A 21,920-nucleotide genomic window follows, 5' to 3' on the forward strand; every position below is an offset into this window, starting at 1 on the left:
AGCCAATGAGGCAGAGGGAAGGGCGGGCTCTGCAGGCCGGGACCCAATGGAGGAGGCGGGGTGAGGGGCGTGTCCTGGCCCGTCCGTCAGTCAGTCAGTCAGTCGGTGTGGGAGGGGGAGGGGGACCGAGAGGCTCCGAGTCGAGCAGTCACCGCCGCTGCCGCCGGGTCCGTGCAGGACGGATCGGCTCCTCCGCACGCCGCGCGGAGCCGCCGCGAGCAGAGCCGTTGCTGGGGCGTTGAGCGAGGGCCGAGGCCGGCTGAGGGAGCCCAGAGCTGAGAGGAGGCTTCGCCCCGTTCCTTTCGCTCCCCCCCGCCTCCGGTCGGGGGAGTAGCGGGCGGGCGGGCGGGCGCCGCGGAACAAAGGTAACGGCGCTGAGCTGGAGAAGTAGCCCTCCAGCCCCGCCGTCGGCTGTGGGGAGGCGGCGCGGGCCCTCGGGGGGGCGCGGGGCCGGGCGGCGGCGGCCGGGCGTGCGTGCAGGAGGGAGGGGGGCGGTTGTTTTTCTCCTCGTAGCGAGACTGCGGCGGGACTCGCCGATCCTTCTTCTCCCCCGCCCCGAACACCCAGCGGCGGGGCGGGAGGGGGGGATCGGTGCCGTCTGCGTGCGGGAGGGACCGACGGCTTCTCCAGCCTCCTCCGCCGGGAGAGGACGGAGCCCCCTCCTCCACACACACGCTCCGTGTCCCCGCCGAGCAGGTCGGGCCCCTTTCTCCCCGCCCCCCTCCCTCGTCCCCGCTCCCTTCTTTTCTTCTTCTTCCTTTTCTTCCCCTCCGCCGCCTCCCGCCCTCCCTCCCCCCGCCGGGACCCGCTGCGCCGAGCCGGGGAGTTGCGGCTGTTGCTGCTGAAACTCCTGCCGCGGAGTCAGCGCTTTCCTTTATTTGAGGGGGGGCGGGGGAGGAGCCGCCGCGATCCGGAGCCGCAGCCCCTACAAAAGCGTGTGTTTGGGTTGGGGAGAGTCGGGGGGCTGCTGCCGACACCCCGCTCCTCCGCCGCGCACACAGGCACTCTTCCTCGTATAATGGAGGAAGAGCCTCCCTTCTTCCCTTCTCTCTCCGGCTCCCCGCGGTAAAGTGGGGAGTAGGGGGGTTCCCGGGACTGAGACCCCTGTGGGTCCCCTTCTGCCGCCTGGAGGAGGCGAAGCACCCCGGGGAGACAGCCGGGGACGCCTCCCCCCGCGCCCCGCGGCAGCAGGGGAGGCTGGGGGTGGGTTGTTGTTGTGGCAAGTTTCTCCTCCTCTGACAGAAATGGCGTCAGTGGCAGCGAGTGTAGGAGAAGCCGCGGTGTGTGGGAGCTGGAGGCGAAGCAGCGGCCGGGGAAAGAGGGGAGGGGGTTAACCGGGCAGAAAGAGGGGATCCAGGGAAGGAAAGGGGGAGTTTCGGGAGGAGCCCGGCGCCCCCACCCCGATCCCTGCTTCCCCTCCCCCCGCCCGGTGCGAGCGGCTGGTGCGGTGCCTTAGCGCTTTGTTTTAAATTCCAGGTCCAGCCTCGGCCGCTCAGCCCCTATCGAGGCTTTTACCGCAGCCTGAGCTCATCATGAAGGTAAAACGCTCGCTTGTGTGCCTGGGAGGGCAAAGAAGGGAGGGTTGTATGAAGAAATGCTGTTCTATCTGTCAGTCCATCTGTCCCGACCCCGGTGCGAGGCTCGGTGCTGGTGCAGATCCAGACTGCGGGCTACTGAGCCCCCACTGCTGTGTTTTGGTGCCTTAGCTCGTTTGCTGATGATGGGGCAGGCTTTGCTCCGCCGCGTTATGCTGGGGGAAACTGTAAGTTCGCTGAGCAGGGGGTTGTTCTCCTTCAAAAACATTGTTTGTAGGAGAATAAGGACATGGCTGCCTGGGCTGAGATTGCTTCGTGGAGGAGCAGGGGACAGTCACCCTGCTTTTGAGAAAGTAAATGCTGGCTATACAACCGTGTTTACTTGAATAGAGGGTAAATGGTAAATTTACTTACTTTCTGTTCGTTAAGAGGAGTTTTGTTGAATGAATAATCTTGATACGATCAGGGAGGGTGTACATAAGAGATTCTCTGCAGTGAAATGATTGCTCTAAGCTGCAGAAAGATTTTCAAACAGGTTCTAGTTTTCTTCTCAGTGCTGTGTAGTGTTCACAGAGCTCATTGTCGCTCACTTCTCATAGGCCTTTCTAAACTATTTTTTCGATATATTGTGCAAGTTTTCTAGAAAAAAAATTGTATCGGTGGAATAGAATGGTTTCTTCTGTGTGTGGTAAAGATACGTGTACCTAAAAGTAGTTTTTAACAACCGGCTTTGTTAGTTTTTTTTTTACCATTTTGCTGATGATGCCTTGCTCAAAGTGCTGTTTCTGTTACCATGACCTCAATGTAATTTAGCTCCCGGTCTTGCTGAGCTGCAGTAAATCTCATTTCAAAATAGTATAAATCTTATAAAAATAATTGTTGCAAACCTGTGATACATCATCTCTTTGGTATTTATTATTAAAAAAGAGCAGTCTGTATGTGGGGTCTTGCACTATCAGAGTTGTGCCTACTGTCTGTGAGTATTATGTAAAATGTGTACTTAGTACTATATTTACTGCTGGAAATTGTAAATGACATGGTCTGTTTTAATTTCTAGATTGATCTGAGTTGCTGAGCACCAAACTACGTCTTTTTGTATAGCTGCTAAAGGTTTAGCATGTTTTTTTTTTTACTTTGGTGACTTACTGACAGTATCTTTTCAAATATCATGTTTTAATTGTCCTTATGATCTTTCTTTAATAAGTGTTAAGATCTAAAGGACTGCAGTGTCTTTATCATTAAAAGTAAACTATGAATTTGCAACAACAGGCTGTTGAAGCGGTATGATGCAGAGCTTTCCAGTTGTGGCTCATTGCCTGGTGGGGATGCAGGAGATGGAAGCAAGAGAAATAAGAGGCAGTATAGGGATCTTTTTTCCCCCAGAAGAAAAAACACTTATTTAAATGACAGCTAAATTTACATACATTTCTAGTATTCTTTTTCCATGTAAACAAATCTTACAGTTACCATAGAGATTAGGTTCAGATACTGTGGTTATAGAGCCATATAAATATGTAGATAGACAGTTGGGAGGATAAGGGGATTGGATCACAAGTAGAATGCAAAGTGTTTTGTGAAATAGTGACAGAGACACACTTCAGGCTGAATTGAACGTATAACCAATACTTAAAGTAGTAAACACAGAAACCTGTTAAGAGAGCCACATTTTTAAAAAGCTCCCAGTTTACTTATTCTTCAGTAAGGTTTGTGCTATTGTTGCATTTTTATTCATTTAAAAAATCTGGATTAATTCTGCCAGGGTGTTCAAATGCTAAGTTGAAGTCTGCGGTTTTTTCAATTTGTGTGTGTGTGTGGTGCTAAACTTACATATGCCTGATAGAACTCCCAGTACTTTATTTACTATGCCCTGTAATGTTAAGTGAGGTTAATCTGTAAGTCATTACATTGAAGCTTTAGTTGTCAAAGTGAAACTTTTAGCAGAATTGTAGCTCAACAGAAATTTCTAAGACTCAATAGTCTAACCAAGACTGTTTAGTAAGATTTGAGGAGTAATGCAGTGCATCAGTCTTTCTGCCTGGCTTAAATTTCTAATTTATTTTGTAAGCTTACAAGGATACAAGTGAGTCCAATAAGCAGTAAGGGAGAGTGCTTAAGAGAAATATTAGCTTTCTGTTCGTATCACCACAAGGTAACATTGATAATACTAGATCAAGGCACCATTTAAATATTACTATATATTTGTGTGCATTTATTTTGTGTGTGCCTCAAGGACACTTCATCATGTAAAGGATTTAATGTTTTAAGGCCTAGGCTTACTTTGTGTCTGCTGACTGCAGACTTGCTGCTGATGGCATGACTGAGACCTCTGTTTTGATTTATGCCTTGGTCATTCTTTAGGTGTGGAGGGTTGTGTATTCCAGTGCATGGAACATTAGAACTGGATTCCTTGTCAGCATCTTTGTCTCTTTGGGTGAATTTGAACAACTTATTTAGCTTTACTGAGTCATTTTTCCCCTCTGTGTAGTATGGATAGAATGTTTGTCATTCTTTGTAAAGCACAGTGGGGTATATTTAGGAAGAATGCCAAGTCTTACTGACAGAAAGCTGTAAGTCACTCATGCTCTTGCGTTTTGGAACACTCCGAGACGAGAGGTGTGCTGCCTGCTAAGAGATTACCACCTCCAGATCTGTAGGCATAATTGTTTTCCCTGCAATAACCCAACTTAATCCAAGTAAGTAAAGTCCCTTGTGTAAACTAGTAACTTTAGCCTATTAAGTAGTTCTATGGACTGCAAAGACCACTTGAAGGCAGTCTTGAAATACCTTGAAATGTCTTACAAGAAGTATTCAAGTCTTGTCATAATTGTGCTCATTATTGTGATGTTCTACTAAATCAGGCTTTCTCCCGTGTTGAATGACCTCTGATAGTAGTTAGTACAGCTGTATAGATAACGGCTAGGACAATTCGTATGTTGTAGTGAAGCTTTTTTTTTTTTTTTTTAATTTAGGCATATTCTGCAGACGTTCTTTTCACATTAAGTATGCTTTGGAAGCATGTCGATTCTGTTTGATTATTTAAAAACTAATTGCATGCCATCAAATTATTACCTACTAAGTAGGTAGCAATATATGTAAAAACATTATTATAGTTTGTTTTTATTTTTTCCCCGAAGTCAGGAAGTAAATTCCAGGAAAGCAGAGTCTCTGCTTTTAAAGAAAGAAATAAATACAAGCTCAGTTTCACCAATGATTTGTACTAAGAACTATTGTAAATGCTCCTGAGATTTTTAATATGTATTGCAGCATTTGTTCAATATTTAAATATGTGAATGAGGGTAATATACCCACTGTAGTTTAAAAGTTCACTGCTGACTGGAGATAAAAATAGTGGATGCATGTCCCAGAAGCTAGAGCAATGCACTGTGAATTAAGTGATCTGAAATAATTGTTTAAGTGTCTTGATGCTATTTGCATGTTAATGTTTTTCAGTCTGTGAAATATGAAATATTTAATGGTTGCAGATATTTCTATTTGGTAGCCCTAGATGTTTCTGAGTGCTTGCTCAAAGCTGCCACACTAACAGATAAGGGAAGTTGGATGTACAGTTCGTGGTGGATTGTTCTGTTTTGTTTTTAATTCATCCTGAATTTACTTTTTGGTTTCAGTAGTTTTTTCTTGTGACCTATTCAGCTATCCAGAGAGATCACTTGTGCACACTGGTGCTGTAACTGCTTTCCCTTAAAGCCAGTCAGTCTGTTGCTCACGTTTTCTGCCAGTATGGGAGGAGACAAAAATGAAATATCTAGTAAACTTTTCAGTCACTAATTACTGACTTTGAGCACAAGTCAGCTGAAAGTTCTGTTGCTCTTATGCAGGCTGGAAACCAGTAATGGAATGTAGTGACCTTTCACTTTCTGGTTAACTATTTGAATTACAGCAGAAATGGAGATTTGTAGAGGAAGAGTACCATTAGAGTAGTTTTTATGCTGGAGGTAGGAGAACAGGTAAGTCTTAAGACGTGGGTTTTCCCTGTCATTTGTTTTTGCATTATGTAAAATTATTTTCTTAAATTCTGTCCTGATGTTCCAGTTTGAACAAGTGATCAGAGGCAGTTATTGACTTCCTCATGCTTGCATAATTATGTAGAAAGGAAAGCAAACACCACTTGCACCAAGCAATTACAAGTCATGTTGGAATAATCTATGTTATTTTGGAATTGGTTATTTGCACTTTTGAAATGCCTACCTTAGTATATTTTACAGTGACTAAACAACATGGAAGTCTTGAACTCAAATCTGCATGTTTAGTATGTGACTGTTCAGTAGTTGAGTGCGTTGATAAGAACTCAAAGTTAATTAGACCACCTAGTGGAAAAAAGGCTGTATTAGACTGAGAAGACTAAAGTTATAATAAACTATGAGCATTATAAAAGTTAAAGTTGCCTGTATTATCTTCAAAGTTGGTGAAGGATTTTTGGATCAACACTCTCATAGCAGCATGACTGTTGTATCAGGATACTGTCTAAGAAAAATGTTAGTAGACAGAATAATATATGTATCTTCACTAGAACACTTTGAGATGGTTATTCAGTTCACTTTGTAATCTGAAACAAGTACACATGTCGTGCAGAAGCATGCTGTGATGCACATTGTGTGCCTGTCTTTTCAAATAAATTCTGCATTGCAGCTGAGAAGTCTTTCAAAACAAAATGCAATGTTTTTGAGGTATCAAGCTTTATAATCACTGTTAAATACTTAACCTGTGTGCTTTGTTGGTCATGTGAACTAAAAAGGGATAACTTCGAGAAAGGAGGAAGTGATACTGTTGTCGCAGACTGGTTTCAAATTTTTGTTTAAATCTTACAGATACACACTTTTTTTTTTTTTTTTCTTACAAATATATGCTTTTATAATAGGCTGAAGGAAAAAAAAACCCCACAGAGATGTGTGACCTCACCTAGGCGTTCCTGCTCCAGCAGGGGGATTGGACTAGATGATCTTCTGAGGTCCCTTCCAATCCCAAACATACTGTGATACTGTGATATTTCCTTGTTTGAAAAAGGTAACAAATTTCCTATAAAAACATAGACCTGAAATTTATTTGGCACCCTAATGTGATAGAACCAAATGCTAGATTATTTATTGGTTCATCCTTACTTGAAAGTAGTCAACCTGTTGTGAGATGCAATAGTAGGTCCTCTGCAGTTCTGTAATAGGTGCTTCAGCTCTTTTTACAGGAATATAGGAATCTGAATAAACGTGGATCATGAACTGTTTTTGCCTTAAATATGATTCAGGTCACAGTTGAGAAATGTTGGTAAGTCAGGGCTTGTATGGCTGCTTGCTTTTTAGTTGGCATGTTTCAATAACAAATATTTATTTTCTGCCTTTCCTATTTAGCACTTCAGTGTTGTCCTGGAAGTTATTGTGTTTACTGTCAGTCACTGGTTATTTGCTTGTGTGTGCATGGAGTGGATTTTTAAGGACTTCTGGAAGGTTTCAGAAGGCCTCTAGGGAACTAAGGAAAATAGTTTAGCCCTGTGTGTAAACTAAATGGTAGTAATTTAATAAGTGTTTTAATAATTTTTTAACAGGTTTTGATGGAGTGTCATAAATCTGGGTGGTTGGTCGTGTTTGTTTGTTTGCTTTTGCTAACATGGGGTGACCAGATGAGAGGGGGAATTTGAGTACGTAGGAGACAGCAAGCCACTTTGGTATTCTGTACTTGACAAGAGATCTATTTTCTTTCTGAAGATTAGTTTGAACCAGGGAAGAAATTCAATAAAGAACTATTGTGCTTTTTTTTTTTTTTTTTTTTTCCTTGGAAGGCAGCATATAAAGCAGTCATGACCTGTTTAGCAAGAGGTGTTTGTAAGCAAGCTCTGAGAAGGCAGCTCTGTGAGACTGTCAGAGCAGGGTGGTGGAGGGTGTTGTTGAGATACATGTAGAAAACTAGGACTGAGGTGACCCACCTGCATTATGTGCGACCACTGTGTGGCAGTGACTTCCTGAGTAAGTGTATATTAATTAATTGAATGTTGAGTACTATTCTGGGGTTTCCTGAACCTGTGGGGAACACTATGAAGAAGATTCTGCTTATGAGCTAAGCAGAAATGTTGTGGTAGGTAACTATGAGAGGTCATTTTGGTTACTGTGAGCAAAAGCAGTAGTCATCTCCAGTTAACCTGGAGTTAGTTGTTCCAGTTGCTGTTGTCTGTGAGTCTGTGTGCTCTGGAGTGAAGAGGGTAGTCAGTATGTCAAAGAAAAGACCTTTAAGCATCCAGAACGCCCCAATTATGTAGTCTTTGATGATGGCTTTGTCAGACCACCGTAAGGAATATGCTATTTAGAAACAGCATTCTTCAGTTGTCCTTTAAGCCAAGTGTTGCACAGCAGGTTACCTAGGTTGGACTAACTGGTGAATTATAGTGCTCTTGTGAAGAAGAGTGAGTTTGCTATTTTTCTCATTGTTTAATCTCTTGGCTTGTGCCCCAACAACCTACAGCAAAGGATTTGGTTTCATAAGTAGTTTGTGTAATTAAGTTTGTATGGTCATGGAAGAATATAGTTTTTTCTCCTTCTTCCACTCCTGACTGTTTAGTCTTCTTGTCTTCTGTGCCAGCAATCCCTTTGTGTGATCCAGGGTGGACTGAATCAAACTGAAATTAACAACAATCAAATATATATACTCTTAAATTGCAGCCAGTCACTGACCTGGCCAATTCCCACCATTGAGACGGAGGAAGGAAGGAGGGGAAAGCAGAAGTGCACCGAGACTGGTTTGGATTGGTTTAAACTGCTTGTGAACACACCTTCTTTCCCATCCTTCTGCCAAATTAGCAGTTTGCAGTCATTAGGCTAAACATGTAAACTGTCTACACGTGAAATTGCCATAGAGTTTTTTCTAGGCTTGCTCACTGACTAGAACACTACTTTTCTACGGGTTCAAAGTCCATGTTTTCTAGAGGTGTTAGGCAAAATGATTAAATGGAATTGATTATATATCTTGAAGGTGACAAATAAAATTTAATTTTTTGTTATGATACACATTGATTTCAAGTTCAAAAGATTGAGAGGTTTTAAAGAAGATATACTATTAGTCACAAGTATTTGTAAGGAGGCCAACATACACTTTGCTTCCCTCATTCCCCCAAGTTCTTATTCTATACTTAGAATACTATTAAGAATAATAGTGTCTTTTCCCTGCTGAACTAGAGAACCAGTTGGTATTATAGTTTTCTGCAGAGAAAATATTTATAAATATTAGGTTCCTATCCTGTAAAGGCTGCAGTCTTCATGTAACTAGTATTTATGTTAATACATTCTGTCAACAGGTATTTTTACCATTGGGTGGAAGAATTAAGCAATTATGCCACCCTTATTCCAAATGAAAACAGTTGCAAACAATAATTTGTGGAGAAATTACATAACTCTTTATTTTGATAAGGAAATCAAAGGGAAAAGAAGTCAAGCTTTTGATTCTTTGTATGTTAAGAAGGCCCATATATTTACAGGTAGATTAGTGGAGACCCAGTGACAGTCAGGAGTTATTTCAGTTGGAGATGGCAGCTAAGGTGTATAACACTTCCCGCCATTTACCAGAAAAACTCGGATGACATTTTTTATCTTTCCAAGAACTGGGATTTTTACCGAGCTTTTATCTGGGGTCCTTTCCCTTTTTCCTCTTTGCCCTTCTAACTAATTACTGTTCATTGTTTACACTGTCCTTTTAAGAGCAGGGAAATGGGATTTGACTTAAGCAAAATTCAGAACCAAGTGTATCTGATGCAAGGTTTCAGCTGGTAATAAATGTAATAGGGAGTAACTTTTTTGTGTGTTTGTTTTTTGACATTTTCTTATGATCTGAAAAAAGTGTTTCAGTTTGTGGCAGGGCAGCATGATCCACTGTAATATTTTTTTCTTTCCTCTCAACAGCAGATTGCAAGTGCTAAATCTCTTATTTGTACATTTAAATAGTCTGCTTCATATTTTATCAAAGATAGATGTAGAATATGTTGTTCTATGATCACAAAAAATGCTTTAAATTGGTTTATAATGGTAGAAAGTAGACTTTCTCATATCCTGTATATGTGTGTAAGTGAAATCTTTTTGTTAATGCTGTGACACTTTGGTTATTGTAACTTCTTTTCCTGGGAGAAATAGTAAAGGTTTGAGACATTTTGAAGATGGGTACATGTTATACCAGCATTTCAGAATTCAGGAATATCTAATGGAATATGTGTTTTCACTTTTTAACTTCTTTTGCTACACTGCTTATTGAAAGATAGATGTTACTGTTTTATGAAATGACTATGAAATTTATGAAATTAAATCACTAAACTTAGAAATAAAATAGCTATAATCCCAATCTTTGTGGTGCCATAAATATAAAAGCATTTTTGAAAACATAGCAATAATTTTATGAATTTGCACTTTAATTTCTTTAGAAGGTTGTCATGCTAGATGTGCATCAAGGGAGACAGTGAAGTATTTTAGCATAAGTAAGACTTCACTATAGTTTGAAAATTTGAGTGTGATATATACCAATACCTTGCTGCCTGGAGCAGAGTCTATAACAGAGACAATAATTCAACTTTAGGTCATTTCTGTTTTGTGGATGCAGATTTATTCTGAGGTGCTCTTCCAGAACTTCATAATGACAGTCCACGTATGTTTACTTATAGAATACAATTTGGGTAACTGTGCAATGTTTTTGTCATCTTTGTGGAAGTTTCATGCCTATTTTCATCCAATGTTGGATGAAGCTTAAGGCTTACATTCATTCTTTTACTTACAGATTACTGGTGCAGTTTTTACATTGCTAAAAATCAAGTAGTACAAAAGATGATGTTACCTCATGATGGCCAGTATTGAATACATGGGCTGGAATCTGCAAAGAGTTGCACTTCAAGTATATCCTACTATTCTTGACCCATTCTGGAATTGTGCTGCTGGGGCTGCTGTTTTAACTGCGTTCCCTGGAATAATTTAACATTAAGTTCCAGAAAGTGTTAGTATGTGGATTAGATGTCTGTCTATAGTAATTCAGTTTTTCTTTGTTTGTAATTCTTTGGCTGTTGAGCCAGTTCAGTTGTTCAGTTTACTTTGCCTGATGGTAGCCAAAATGTTTGGATTGGTAAGTTAAACATATTTAACTGGACTTAAAAAATGCCTTATTTCATACATTGACTGTTCTCTGTAATACAGAGTGTATACTTGATCATGCAGGGTGATTTGGGGTTTTAAAGGCAAGTAAAGTGGATGAGTTGCTTTTGTTACATTCTATATAGTAAGAAAAAAATCTCTTTTGATGACTGCATAATAATATTATATTGACGACAGAGCAATAGGTGTGTATCCCACATTACAACTTTTTTCACTGGTAATGTGCATGGTATTGATAGCATCTAGATAGCAACTCAGGTGGTAGTACGTCAGCTTTAAACAAGTAGAATGTATTTATCTCTCTTCAGTAGCACTCATTTCAGTTCAGTAAAACTATACTTACTCTGTTTTGCATTAAAATAGAGAACAATCCTACCTGTTTCTGACTGGAATAACTTATTGTGCAGCAGCACTTAATTGAACATTTGAAATGGTGTAATAAAATCTTAATTATGGTCTGACAATAAAAATCAAACATAGCATCTATTGTGTGGAATAAAAATCATTCATGATACTTTAGCTGGCCTGATCAAGTTTCTCTAGTTGTGTATATTGTATTTACTTAGTTGGAATTTTGAGGAAGCAAATCAGATTTTACAATCTTCATAGAAATATATTTAAGAAAAGGGGGAGAAAATGGTAAACTTCAGGTGCTTGATACCAGACATATCCAGATACAGTTGCAGAACTTTGCTATCTTGTTGCTGTAGCTGGATATCCTTAGTACTATTGCTCAGAATTAAACTTGGGAAGGAAAAAAAAAATACACTGCAATACTTGAATGCTATCTGCAAATGGGACTGCCCTGTGTTTACAAGAAAACCCTTTAGTCCTAAAGGAACTGCAACATCTTCTCTTTTGACTGGCAGTTTCTCTTAATACAGTTTTTGTGCCCACTAAAACAACACGTACACAAATGAATATGTGGGCACAAATCAGTTGCTTAGAAGGGTCAGTGTGAACTCCTGAGCTGGACATTCTGCTTCTAGCAGTGGTAATGCACAATATTTCCACGAAAACAAATATTACAGGGGTCTGATTAGTCATATGGTAGCATTGGAAGATTAGGTTTATTCTTTAAGCCATGTATTTCAGAATTTCTCTTCAATTATTTTCTTCTGCTTAGGGAAAAAGTGTGGTTGATCATAAAAATATAATTAATTAGAATTTCATTGACATATGTAGTTGATACTGTAACCTGCTGATTTGACAAAAACACTGATATTTTATTGATAGGCATTGTGAGAATGCTGTGTTGTCTAGGGCACTGCAGAACTCTTCGGATGCCTCTAGTTGAACTTTTGAGAACAGAAGGAGGCTTCATGTGAAAATAACAGTAGACTTGTTGATGTGTGGGAAACCATCAAGTAAAACTTTGATATTTTCACTTTCATTTTAGTAATCCTAAATGTTACTTTTTGAAAAGAGGCTAAAAAAATGAAGGTTTTAGTATAAGAAGCTTAAAGACTTTTAAGAAAAAAATTGGGCTTTACAGGATAGCTTCAGCATGCTTGAAAGCAGTGAATAGAGTCTTGTATCATCTGTGCAACTTCAAAAATTTTACTTTCTGTTCTTTAATATATTGAAGAATTTTGTGGAATCAGAACAAGGATCTTTCCTTAAATAGCCACTCCCTGGAAATGGCTGCCATTAGTCACAGGCTAAGCCAGCTGAATGTGTTTTGGAAACAGGTGCAGCAATGAGTAGCCAAAGAAACTGAAGCATTCTGGAAAGTTAAATTGGATAAAAGGTATGAAACAAGTAGTCTAGGTCATTTAATTCTGTAATTTTTGAAAGGTAACCTAGCTGCTTGTATATTGTTCTTATTCCATATAGTGCTATGGTGGCATTTTACTTTCTGTGTAGCAGGCATCTAAAATATGTTAAAACTATTAATGATTATGCAGCACTTGACAAATCTCTTATTAAACTTGTCTTCAACCTGTTATTTCTCTTTTTTTTAATATCTGTTTTACTTTTAATGCTTGCATTCTTGGCTTGTTATGTGTGTTTTCTGATGGAAAATTCTTGCAAGGGTTTTCAAATAGTAAAACTTAGTTGAACAGGAAAAGTTTGCATCTCTGCATTTAGCTTTTTTTTTTTTTTTCTTCTCCAAAACCTCCTTTCACAAACCTAAAGCTTAAATACTGAACTCTTACATTTAGATAGAGAAGAACTGTGGAATCAAGATGAATGCTGCAGTTGAAAGGGAGGAAAAAAAGAAATTACCAATTTCCTTGTATTACCCTTGCTACTGACCACACAGGAATATTTGGTTAGTAGTGTTCTCAGAAAACGTGTTGAGATGGGAGAGGAGTTTGTATATGTGCTTATATTTGTTAGATTTCTACAAGTTATGAATTATGTTCCTACAAGTTAGGAAGCTTGTAAAACTAGCTCATAGACGAATATCCTTAAAAGAACACTGTAGTTTATATGAGGGGGGAAAAAGCAAACAACCACCACCACCAAAACCCAACAAACAAAACCCAAAATGAAACAACAACAAAACAACAGTTGTGAACTTAATTTCAGTCATAACTTTTTTTTCTTATCCATTTAAAATTGTACTGAGTTACATATGTCTTCATACTTACTCAGAAGATACATTCTCGGTATTTTTATCTGTTAATCTGGGGAAGGTGGGATATGCAGATAAGTTGTATGTCTTTTCATAACTTGGGGAGTGGGAGGAGTTACAATTTTCTGAACAGTTTAAAGAACTGTCTGTCTGAAAGAAAAGTGCACTGGATAAAATAATTGTATACTTTTTTTCTGGAAGAAGATTACATTAGGGGAAACAAAGTATATTCAATGGAATATTCTGCCACAGCAAGGCTTTTTAACATCTCCTATAGTAGCTCAACCAGAAGTTGATCTGACGTATGCGTTGCCTTGTGCTACGATTTGGGAAAGAAGCATTGCAATTTCTTTTGGGATAACTTCAGGTTCACTTAGTTACTGCATCTCTTGGGATTTTTTAGTGCAATGCTGTGCACAGGTAGCTGTGCCAATATGGAAGTAGTCCACTTGTCAGAGTACAAAGCTCAGCATGAGTTATAATTGAACATTTTTTTCAGGTAAATTACTCGCTGTACTGATTTCTTTGCTGCCCTAGCTATCCCGTGTCCAGCTTATTTGAGGCATCAATATTCTTCAAGGATGTGGATATATTGTTTGTCAACAATGGCCCAATAGGTGCTGGTGAGAAAACAACACTAGATTTAACAGAAAATAATGTTCCTCCCTTTTTCTTCCAGGCTTAGAGAATTTATGTGGGTTACATAGCTACAGTCTTAACCGATGTACTGTCTGTTCTACTTGACTAGGAGCTTTCTCGGGTCTTAGCCAACCATTTCATAGTAGTGGCAGACTAGACTTAATTTGAATCTGTTTCAGTGCTGCTTGGATACTTCTGCATAATGCCATGTGTATAGTCATGCTAATACTTCACTCTAATCTTGCTTGTGTCTGATTCCAAAAGCTGTCTTCTGAGCAGTGGTTTCCAACCAGTGATCTGCAGGTGCTGAGGGTTCTGTAGCCTGCTTCTAAGGACATCTGAAGATAAAATTAAGACAAGCAAGCTTGTTGTTTGTAGGTCTGTTAAGTATTAAGGGACCTATAGATCCACTAGAATTTTGCGGAAAAATCAGTACATTGAAAAGTTCCAAAAAAACCCCAAAACAAACCTTTGATGCAACTGTCCTTTTGTAATTATATTTATTTGCATGTATATATTCCCTTCTTTGCATACATAATAGTAGGTACCTTAAATTCCCATGTTTATTTTTTCCTCTCTCCTTTTTTTACTGGAAGAGGAAGCTGAAGAATTACTTGACTATTTTGAAAGATGTAATATGCAGACATATATTTGAATTGTAGTAGGACTTACAGGCAGTTCAAGGATGGTAAGCCTGTACTTCAGACATCTCTGCTGGACTAAGCCTAACATACTACTCATGTTTTGTATGTGTACAGTTATTGTATGCTATTTGTATCATAACTAATAGAATGTTTAATAATTGTTTGTCAGGAAAAAGAATCCCCTTCATAGGATGTTTAGAAAGAAAAATATTTACTAAGAGTGAAAGGGAAAAAAAATATGAAAGGATAGTCTACAGGACACTGAAAAATATATCTAGAATGTATCATGCCAAATACATTGCAAAGAGACCAGCATAGATATACCTATAAAGCATAATACTTTCAATCTCTACTTTCCAAAAGTTATTATGCAAAAGTATTTATTTATATACAGCCTGCCCCCACCCCTCCCCCCATATTTTAATGTCTAGAAATTACCTACAGTTCTTGAAAAGGTCCAGTTTGTTGGCTAGCTTGCCTGTGAATTTCATTCCAGTTTTACTCTGTTATAGTAACTGTTTCAAATGTATAATTGTGGCATAGGGAATTCCTGGAAAGCCAAATATAAGGGACTAACTATTTTTAAGCCAAAATATTGCACTCTTAGTGTATTAGTTATTCTATCCAAATGAGACGTGCTTTGTTAGCTCTTGTGTAACCTTTTTCCCTGGAGACTAAAGAATAGCAGGTTACTGGCTAGAAATAAAAGGCTAGTTTAGACCAGGAGTGAAGATCTGCAAAAATGTTCCAAGTAAGGATTTGGTTACACCAGAACCTAAGGAAAAGTATAGGAATTGTATATATAGTTGAATTCAAAGATAGTCCAAAACGCAAAACAAATGAAAAATGCTTGAGTTTGGCTGATTTGCAAAATAAGAGTCTGAAAAGTTATTTCTGGCACTGAGCTAGAAAGGAAGAAAGACTGTGTACGTGAGATCTGCTGAAGCCAGTGGAGAAATTTGAGGACAGTTCTGCAAAGCAAGTCACTGGAAAGTGAGGCAGAACCTGGTTTGACTGTTCTGAAGTACATTTTCAGGTTCTGTTACTTGTGTTTGGATCTTAGTGAATCTGAGCCTTACACTTTGTCTGAGATGAAAATAACCTGTTTGGAAAAGCAGGAGAAAAGCAAAAGGCAAGTTGGTGGGAGAATTGAACTTTTTTCTGTAGGCAAGATACCTTTGTGCAATATGCTTTTGATTTAATACAGTCTGGAATGGGGACTTAGATGTGTGTATCTCCAAGTCTGAATCTTGCAGAAGAAACTAGATGCGAGAGGTGTAATTGACTGAAATTATCTTCGTAGTGATATTTTTAGCCTTCCTTTATTTTTTTTTAATAGCAATGTCAGGCTCTGTGAAGGGGGGAAGAAGTCTGCATAGCCATATTCCTGCAACTTTAGCCTGTCTTTGAGTGCATGTGCTGTGTCAGCTGGTGCTGGTGGGCTCCCCTGGTTAAATCCACACAGGACCCATGAGACTGTTGAAATAATGTTTTCTCATATTTTGATCTCTTTGGCCTTACGGATGTAACCTGAAACTCAGGTTTTCTGGATCCAGTGTGCTTTAGTGTTTGCTCTTGCTCTTAAACTCAATGGAGTTAGGATCTGTTTTTCCCTGTGGAAAGCAGTGACTTGTTCTGAGGAATTCTGCTTGTCCAGATGTATGATTCTGGAGAGTTTTCTTGTTCTACTCTAGATCTCTGCTCCTTGAAGGCCTTTTAAAGACTGTCTCAGCACTGGGTCATTGTCCTGATACAAGTTCTCTGTCATCAGCTTTCACACTTTCTGGAATGTCAAACCAGACATTGTTATTTTTGACAAGACTGATGCCATTTATAAATTGAATTAACCCAAGTTTCTCTTTTGTGGGAAGTTATGAAGTTTTTGAAATTAATATTGAAATTAGTTCTCAGTTTAAGATAAGACTTCTTATTTTACAAAAACAGGTTAATTAAAAATCCCCTATTTAGTTTGGTTCTGTAACAGAGTGGTAATGGTGCTTTGCTCTTTTCCTATAAAAATCATCACTCTGTCTACTCCTGCAGAATGATCAGTTGAATCAATATTTTTTCACCTGAAAAAAATGTTTCATTGGAAAAGCTAATACCTGCTTTGTTTGCAAATAGTGTGCAGTGGATATAAAACTTTATATGAACTGTTTTCTTAGTGCTATTCACGTAGATTAGCCTTGGAATACAAACCTACATTTCATCTAGCGAGTACTCCAGTACAGCCAGGGTAAAGCCACTTCAGGGATTTACTGGAGATGTTGGACTGAAAGCTGTTTCTTAGGCACCCAGATCTCTGACTTGCATTCAGGGATGAAAGCCAGTTTAGAAAATCATTTGAAGAAGAGATAGTTAGCTTGATTATCTAGTTTTTTAAACCAACAGCAAACAAACAAAACCAACAAAAATGCAAACAAAACCAACAAAAATGCAAACAAAACCCAACACAAGTAGTGTGGTAAATGTCATCTTGTTCTTCCAGCTAGGGGCTTCATACATTTAATTTTTAGAATTTAGAAAAAAATAAGTTAGAAATCTGTAGTATGCAATTAAAAGGTAACTACAGAAAAGGCTATCGCCTACACACATTAAGTGGTGGGGAAGAGGAGTATTTTCTGTTTTTTGAAATTTCTATATTTTTAGTAAGAATCTTACAAATTCTAAACAATGGTTATGGAGTGCTACTTCTTGTTATAGTTTGAGACAGACTGCCAGTTTACCCATTGTTTTTTTTTTTTCTTCAACTTTGTTAATTCTGGTGTTTGATCTTACAGTGAAATGATTCAACTCACTGAAGTGGAAGAAAACTAGTTTAGCAAAATTAACAGAAACAGATAGCTGTTTGTTGAATTGATGAGTTAAATCACTTTAGCCTTTAATCAAACGTGTATCAGAACTGATGCAAAAGGGAGGATGGACAGGGAGGGGCATCATTCATGTAGATTTGAGTTTGGAGGGCTAAGGCCTTCCCCTTCTAATCTCAGTTGTTAATTCAGCTCACAGAAGAAACATGAAAGAATACCCCATCTCTTTGACTGTTGGTGGTGATCCTGTAGCAGCACCCCTCAGTTTCAGTAGTGGAGAACTTCTGTTGACAGTAGATAGTCTGTCAACAACTTTGATTGTTTAAACCCATTTTATTTGATTTTATTTTTGATGTTTTTACTTTTTGTTTGTTTTTGTTTTCTGCAGGTAGACAGAGATCTTAGAATATTTATCTTAGCATTCCTGGCTTTGTTCTTAAAGGACTGAATTAGTTCAACTAGACTGGTTTTCTAACTTTGCATAATGATCAAAACTGCATCCTGATGGACATTCAAACTCTCTAGGAAAATACAAGTAAATGAATGTGACTTGCTGTCAGAACAGTTCTGTTGGATTAGATTTCTAACATAAACAAGTCATATACTTATATCTGTACCAGTTAGGTCTTAAAACAAAAGTTTTAGAAGTTTCCCATTAGTTCTCTAGAATTCAGGGCTGTTGTGATGCTTTGTTTCTTGGTATTTATTTTGTCAACTTACACAGTTCTACACAAGACAGATTTCTATTTTTATTATTATACAGGTAGTTGTGTAGTTTTGGTTGCAGATACAGCAGAAACTGTCTGTTAGTAATTTCTCACTTAAAATTGTATTCCTTTTTCTTTAAATAGCCCCTGTTTTTCTTCTTCCCCTCCCAAATTGAACTAAAGGGCCTATTCCATCTGTTCCTTTCAACAGATAAAGCATTATGAGTATTGCAATTTCAAAAATCTAATAAGCAACTGTATTAACTACAAGCTATGTTACCAGTTTTTTTGTAAGTACTAAGAAAAATGCATTATGAAATTCTAATCCATTATAATGGGATGCCTTTGAGGCTAAAAAAACCCACAGCTGTAATAGCCACAATATTGCAGGATTTCAGAGCAGTGAATACGAGGACAAGGCAGCCAGCTTTGGCCTAAATAATTTGTTGAGAGGAAGTGGGGAGTGACTACAACAGTTGAGCTTTTAAAACTAAAGAAGTGAACAGATTGTTGCTGAGCGGAGTTGCGTACAGTGTATTTTTAAAATTAGTATTATGATAAGTAAGTTGAGCTTTAACCAGCTATGTGTATGTGTATACTTCCTGTCTGTCTGAGACATCGCACAAGTGCCTGGGGGTGGAAGAATGAATTTTGACACACATCAGCATGTATCAGAAGTGGTAATGCTGGTATTGCTTTTGCTGGAAAAGAAGAGAGTGGTTTTCTGATCACTTTGGTTACTTAATCTATGGGGTAATGTACAGAATCTTGAAAAGCATACATAACTCTTCAGGAATCTTTCCTGTTCTTTAGCCGCCTTTATCACAGTATTGTGTTTTAATTGTGAGAGTTCCTTGTTGATGATAATTTGAATGTGAATACCTATAGCCAGATTAGGCTTAGTCTGAACTACTACCTTGAACTTTGCTTGATCATTCCTTTAATGTTGTATTTAGTAATACTGTTGATTTAAAGCCTTGAAGAGATGGAATATTAATTTCATCCTTTATGATCTCTCCAAGTAACTAGTTACACAGAATGTTAACATACTTTTTTTAAACCTAAAAGCTTTGTTCATTCTGAAGCCAGGGGATATTTTAGACTGCATTATTAAAAAAAATCTTGCAATATTGCTTCTTTCCTATGCAATGAAAGAGCACTTCAGCCTGACACTATGGGCCCAATCCAGTGAAGGACCGTAGGCAGCTGATCTGCAGGTGTTTGTGATGCTTCTCAATGTGAGTAAGGGCACTGCAGAAGTCTCCTTTGTATTATGAACATGTAAGCATGTGGCACTGGATGCTCTGCTGCTGGGCAGAAAGAGAAGAAGTCAGGTAAAAGCATTTTATGAAGTAGGGTAGAATTGTGGGATGGTTAGCACAGGACCTGTTTGCAAGCACCTACAACTCATTCAGACATCCCATTTCCTTTAAAGTGGTTCATGGTGTGGATTTGCGGTAGTCTGGGTCCTCTGGGGGAGAGAGCTGGGTCCTTTATTCAATAAGCCAAGATTCCCAGTACATAGAATTGAGAACTTTGCAGGAGCTGCCTTTTAATCGAAGGTTTTAGCATCTGGGATTGAAGACAGCCAACAGGCTAAGCTGGGGAGCCATCAACAGTCAGCACACTTGCTAGAGTTTCATGCTATGGTATGTGCCACATTAACAGTTTGCTGCTATTGAAAATGGAACGTGCTGCCTGGTATTTCCTTGTCCCCTGGGGGACAGTTCTTGGGGAAAAATAGCCAATAAATAAATGGAACATGAGACAATGTCATAGTCATGCCAAAAAGGCAAATGTCATGCTGGAATGTTGAAGTATTATTTAAAAATCATGTGAAATAATTGGTTTGTTTTTCTCACAATCAATTAGGCCATACCTGTGTCAATTTTTGGGCACCAACTTGAAGAAGTATGTGAGGTAATTAAATCAAACTCAGAGGAAAGCAATTAGAAGTATAGGGTGTCTTAAAAATATGGCCTGTAGGTAAAATTAACACAATAACCTTTTGTGGTTGGTTGTTTTTTATAGAGATGAGATTACTCTAAGGAGTTGCATCTCCTGAAAGCCACAAAGCAAAAGCACACTGGTTTCCATGTGCAGTATTGATAAGACAAGCAATAACAGCAGCAGGGAGTATTTAGATGAGATGTTATGGAAAACTCTGTAAGCACTGGAATATGTTGTATGCAGAGAGTGTGAAATATTCACTCCTGAATTTAAGAATAGCTATGACAGACATCTGTTATGAATACTGCAGCTAAAATGATCCTACTGAGAGGAATGGCCTTGATAACCTTTTATATGTAATTTTTTGTTTGTTTTTTTTTTTTTCCCAGAAATCTCATCCATCCTCATTGAGTCTTCAATTAAGTGGTTAGATCAAGTTATTTCAGACACTCTGTAGGTATTTTATAAACTCATTTTCATAGTTGTGTCTGAATGTCTTGTCCTTGGCTAGCAGTTTTACACTGAATGACTAGGCAGCAGTTGAGGGAGCAGGGCAGAGTTAAACATCTCACCTCTCCTGTCTAAAATTTCTTATGTTGGTCTGTAGTGTTAGCCATTTTATACTACCGTGCTTTCAGCAGACTCTTCTGTACAGCTGGCTGCTACAAACACGTTTTGTCTCTAGAAACTCAGTGCACACATTCGTAATTCCTGAATAGTTGGATTTCTGCATAGCTCTGATGTGTAGATTGGTTGTGCTTAATTTACTAAATAATCTGCCTTTAGGAGGGATTGATTCTTAATAAGAAAAATACTGTATTTTCAGTTTGTTTCATATTTACTTTTTTTTGTTGCCTATTGGTTGACAGTTGTATGTAGCTTTAATATTACTTTTGATACTCCCCCATCATTCTACAAGTTAGCAACAATAACACAAAACAAATCCAAAGGCTAGATGTGATTTTATTTTTTTTAACCAGAGTAATTATGTAATTTAATGTGTTATTCTGTTACATTTTTAATGTGATATTTAAAAAGTCTTTTATATTAAATTACAGATCAGCTTTAGTAATGATTTAATACCAATATACAACATAATGTCTTAAAATTTTTAGAATTTCAGAATATAATTTTATCAATACATATTTAAACATTACAAGACTGAGAAAATCATAGCTGTAATTAGTGAGTTGACTTGGGTCAACATTTGAGAAATCTCATTCTCCTGGGGGTGTTTTGGATGAGTACGTCATCCCTTCAGCTTTCTCTTTCTGTTCAAATCTAGGAATAAAAATAAATCCTCCCTCCCATTTCCGTCCCAATAATTTGTTTAGAAAGTTTTGTGCTAAGTATGGAAATAATCCAAGGCAAGAAATTTTCTTTTGTATTTATAGAAAAAGCAGTCATGGTTTATGGTTTGTTATATTTTTCTTTTTAAGGTTCAGTTTTTCAAATTGTTATGAATTTACTTCTGAAGCTCTACATGATAGAAAATAGTTTTAAAAATCTATTATAATAAACAGAAGCGTAACATGCTACAATTTCAGTGAAAAAACTCAATATTCTTAGAAAATGGTCCTATTTTAATTTCTATTCACCATTCCTGTTCTTGCTATCAGTTTTAACGATCTAAAAAGATCGTTATATTTTTGTGTCAACCAAAATGATACAAACAGTTCCTTTCACATACATAGATTTTTCTGTTCTATATAGTGTTACACTGATTTTTTTTCTTTTTCGAACTAACTCATTAAAAAGAAAACAATCATTAAATTATCTTTGAGTGGAACTAGAAATATTGCCAAAGAATTATCAAATGGTTTTAAAAACAATGTTTTATTTTCTCTTGAGATTCATTCTTCATTTTTCAGACTTCATATGGTCCTATATTAGTCACTTGATCATGTTGTTCAGGAACAGCCTGGACTG

At 38.3% G+C, this 21,920-nt stretch overlaps 1 protein-coding gene across 5 annotated transcripts in view; it reads left to right on the plus strand.

Moving 5' to 3' along the window:
- Nucleotides 1-115: 115 nt before the first annotated feature.
- The window catches only part of ARID4B (AT-rich interaction domain 4B), a 93,251-nt gene continuing 71,446 nt past the window's right edge, over nt 116-21,920 (plus strand). For 3 of the 5 annotated variants that reach the window (XM_082048502.1, XM_082048506.1, XM_082048505.1), the window contains exons 1-2: nt 116-365; nt 1,477-1,538. In XM_082048502.1, coding sequence (XP_081904628.1) covers nt 1,533-1,538 — 6 coding nt within the window. In that variant the 5' untranslated portion in view covers nt 116-365; nt 1,477-1,532. Of the gene's footprint in view, nt 366-589; nt 697-833; nt 936-1,476; nt 1,539-21,920 lie in introns of those variants that run through there. The other 2 variants (XM_082048503.1, XM_082048504.1) reach the window with 2 other exon arrangements.

This window comes from Streptopelia decaocto (genome assembly GCF_964273445.1).
Source record: "Streptopelia decaocto genome assembly, chromosome: 3".
Classification (NCBI taxonomy): Eukaryota; Metazoa; Chordata; class Aves; order Columbiformes; family Columbidae; genus Streptopelia; species Streptopelia decaocto.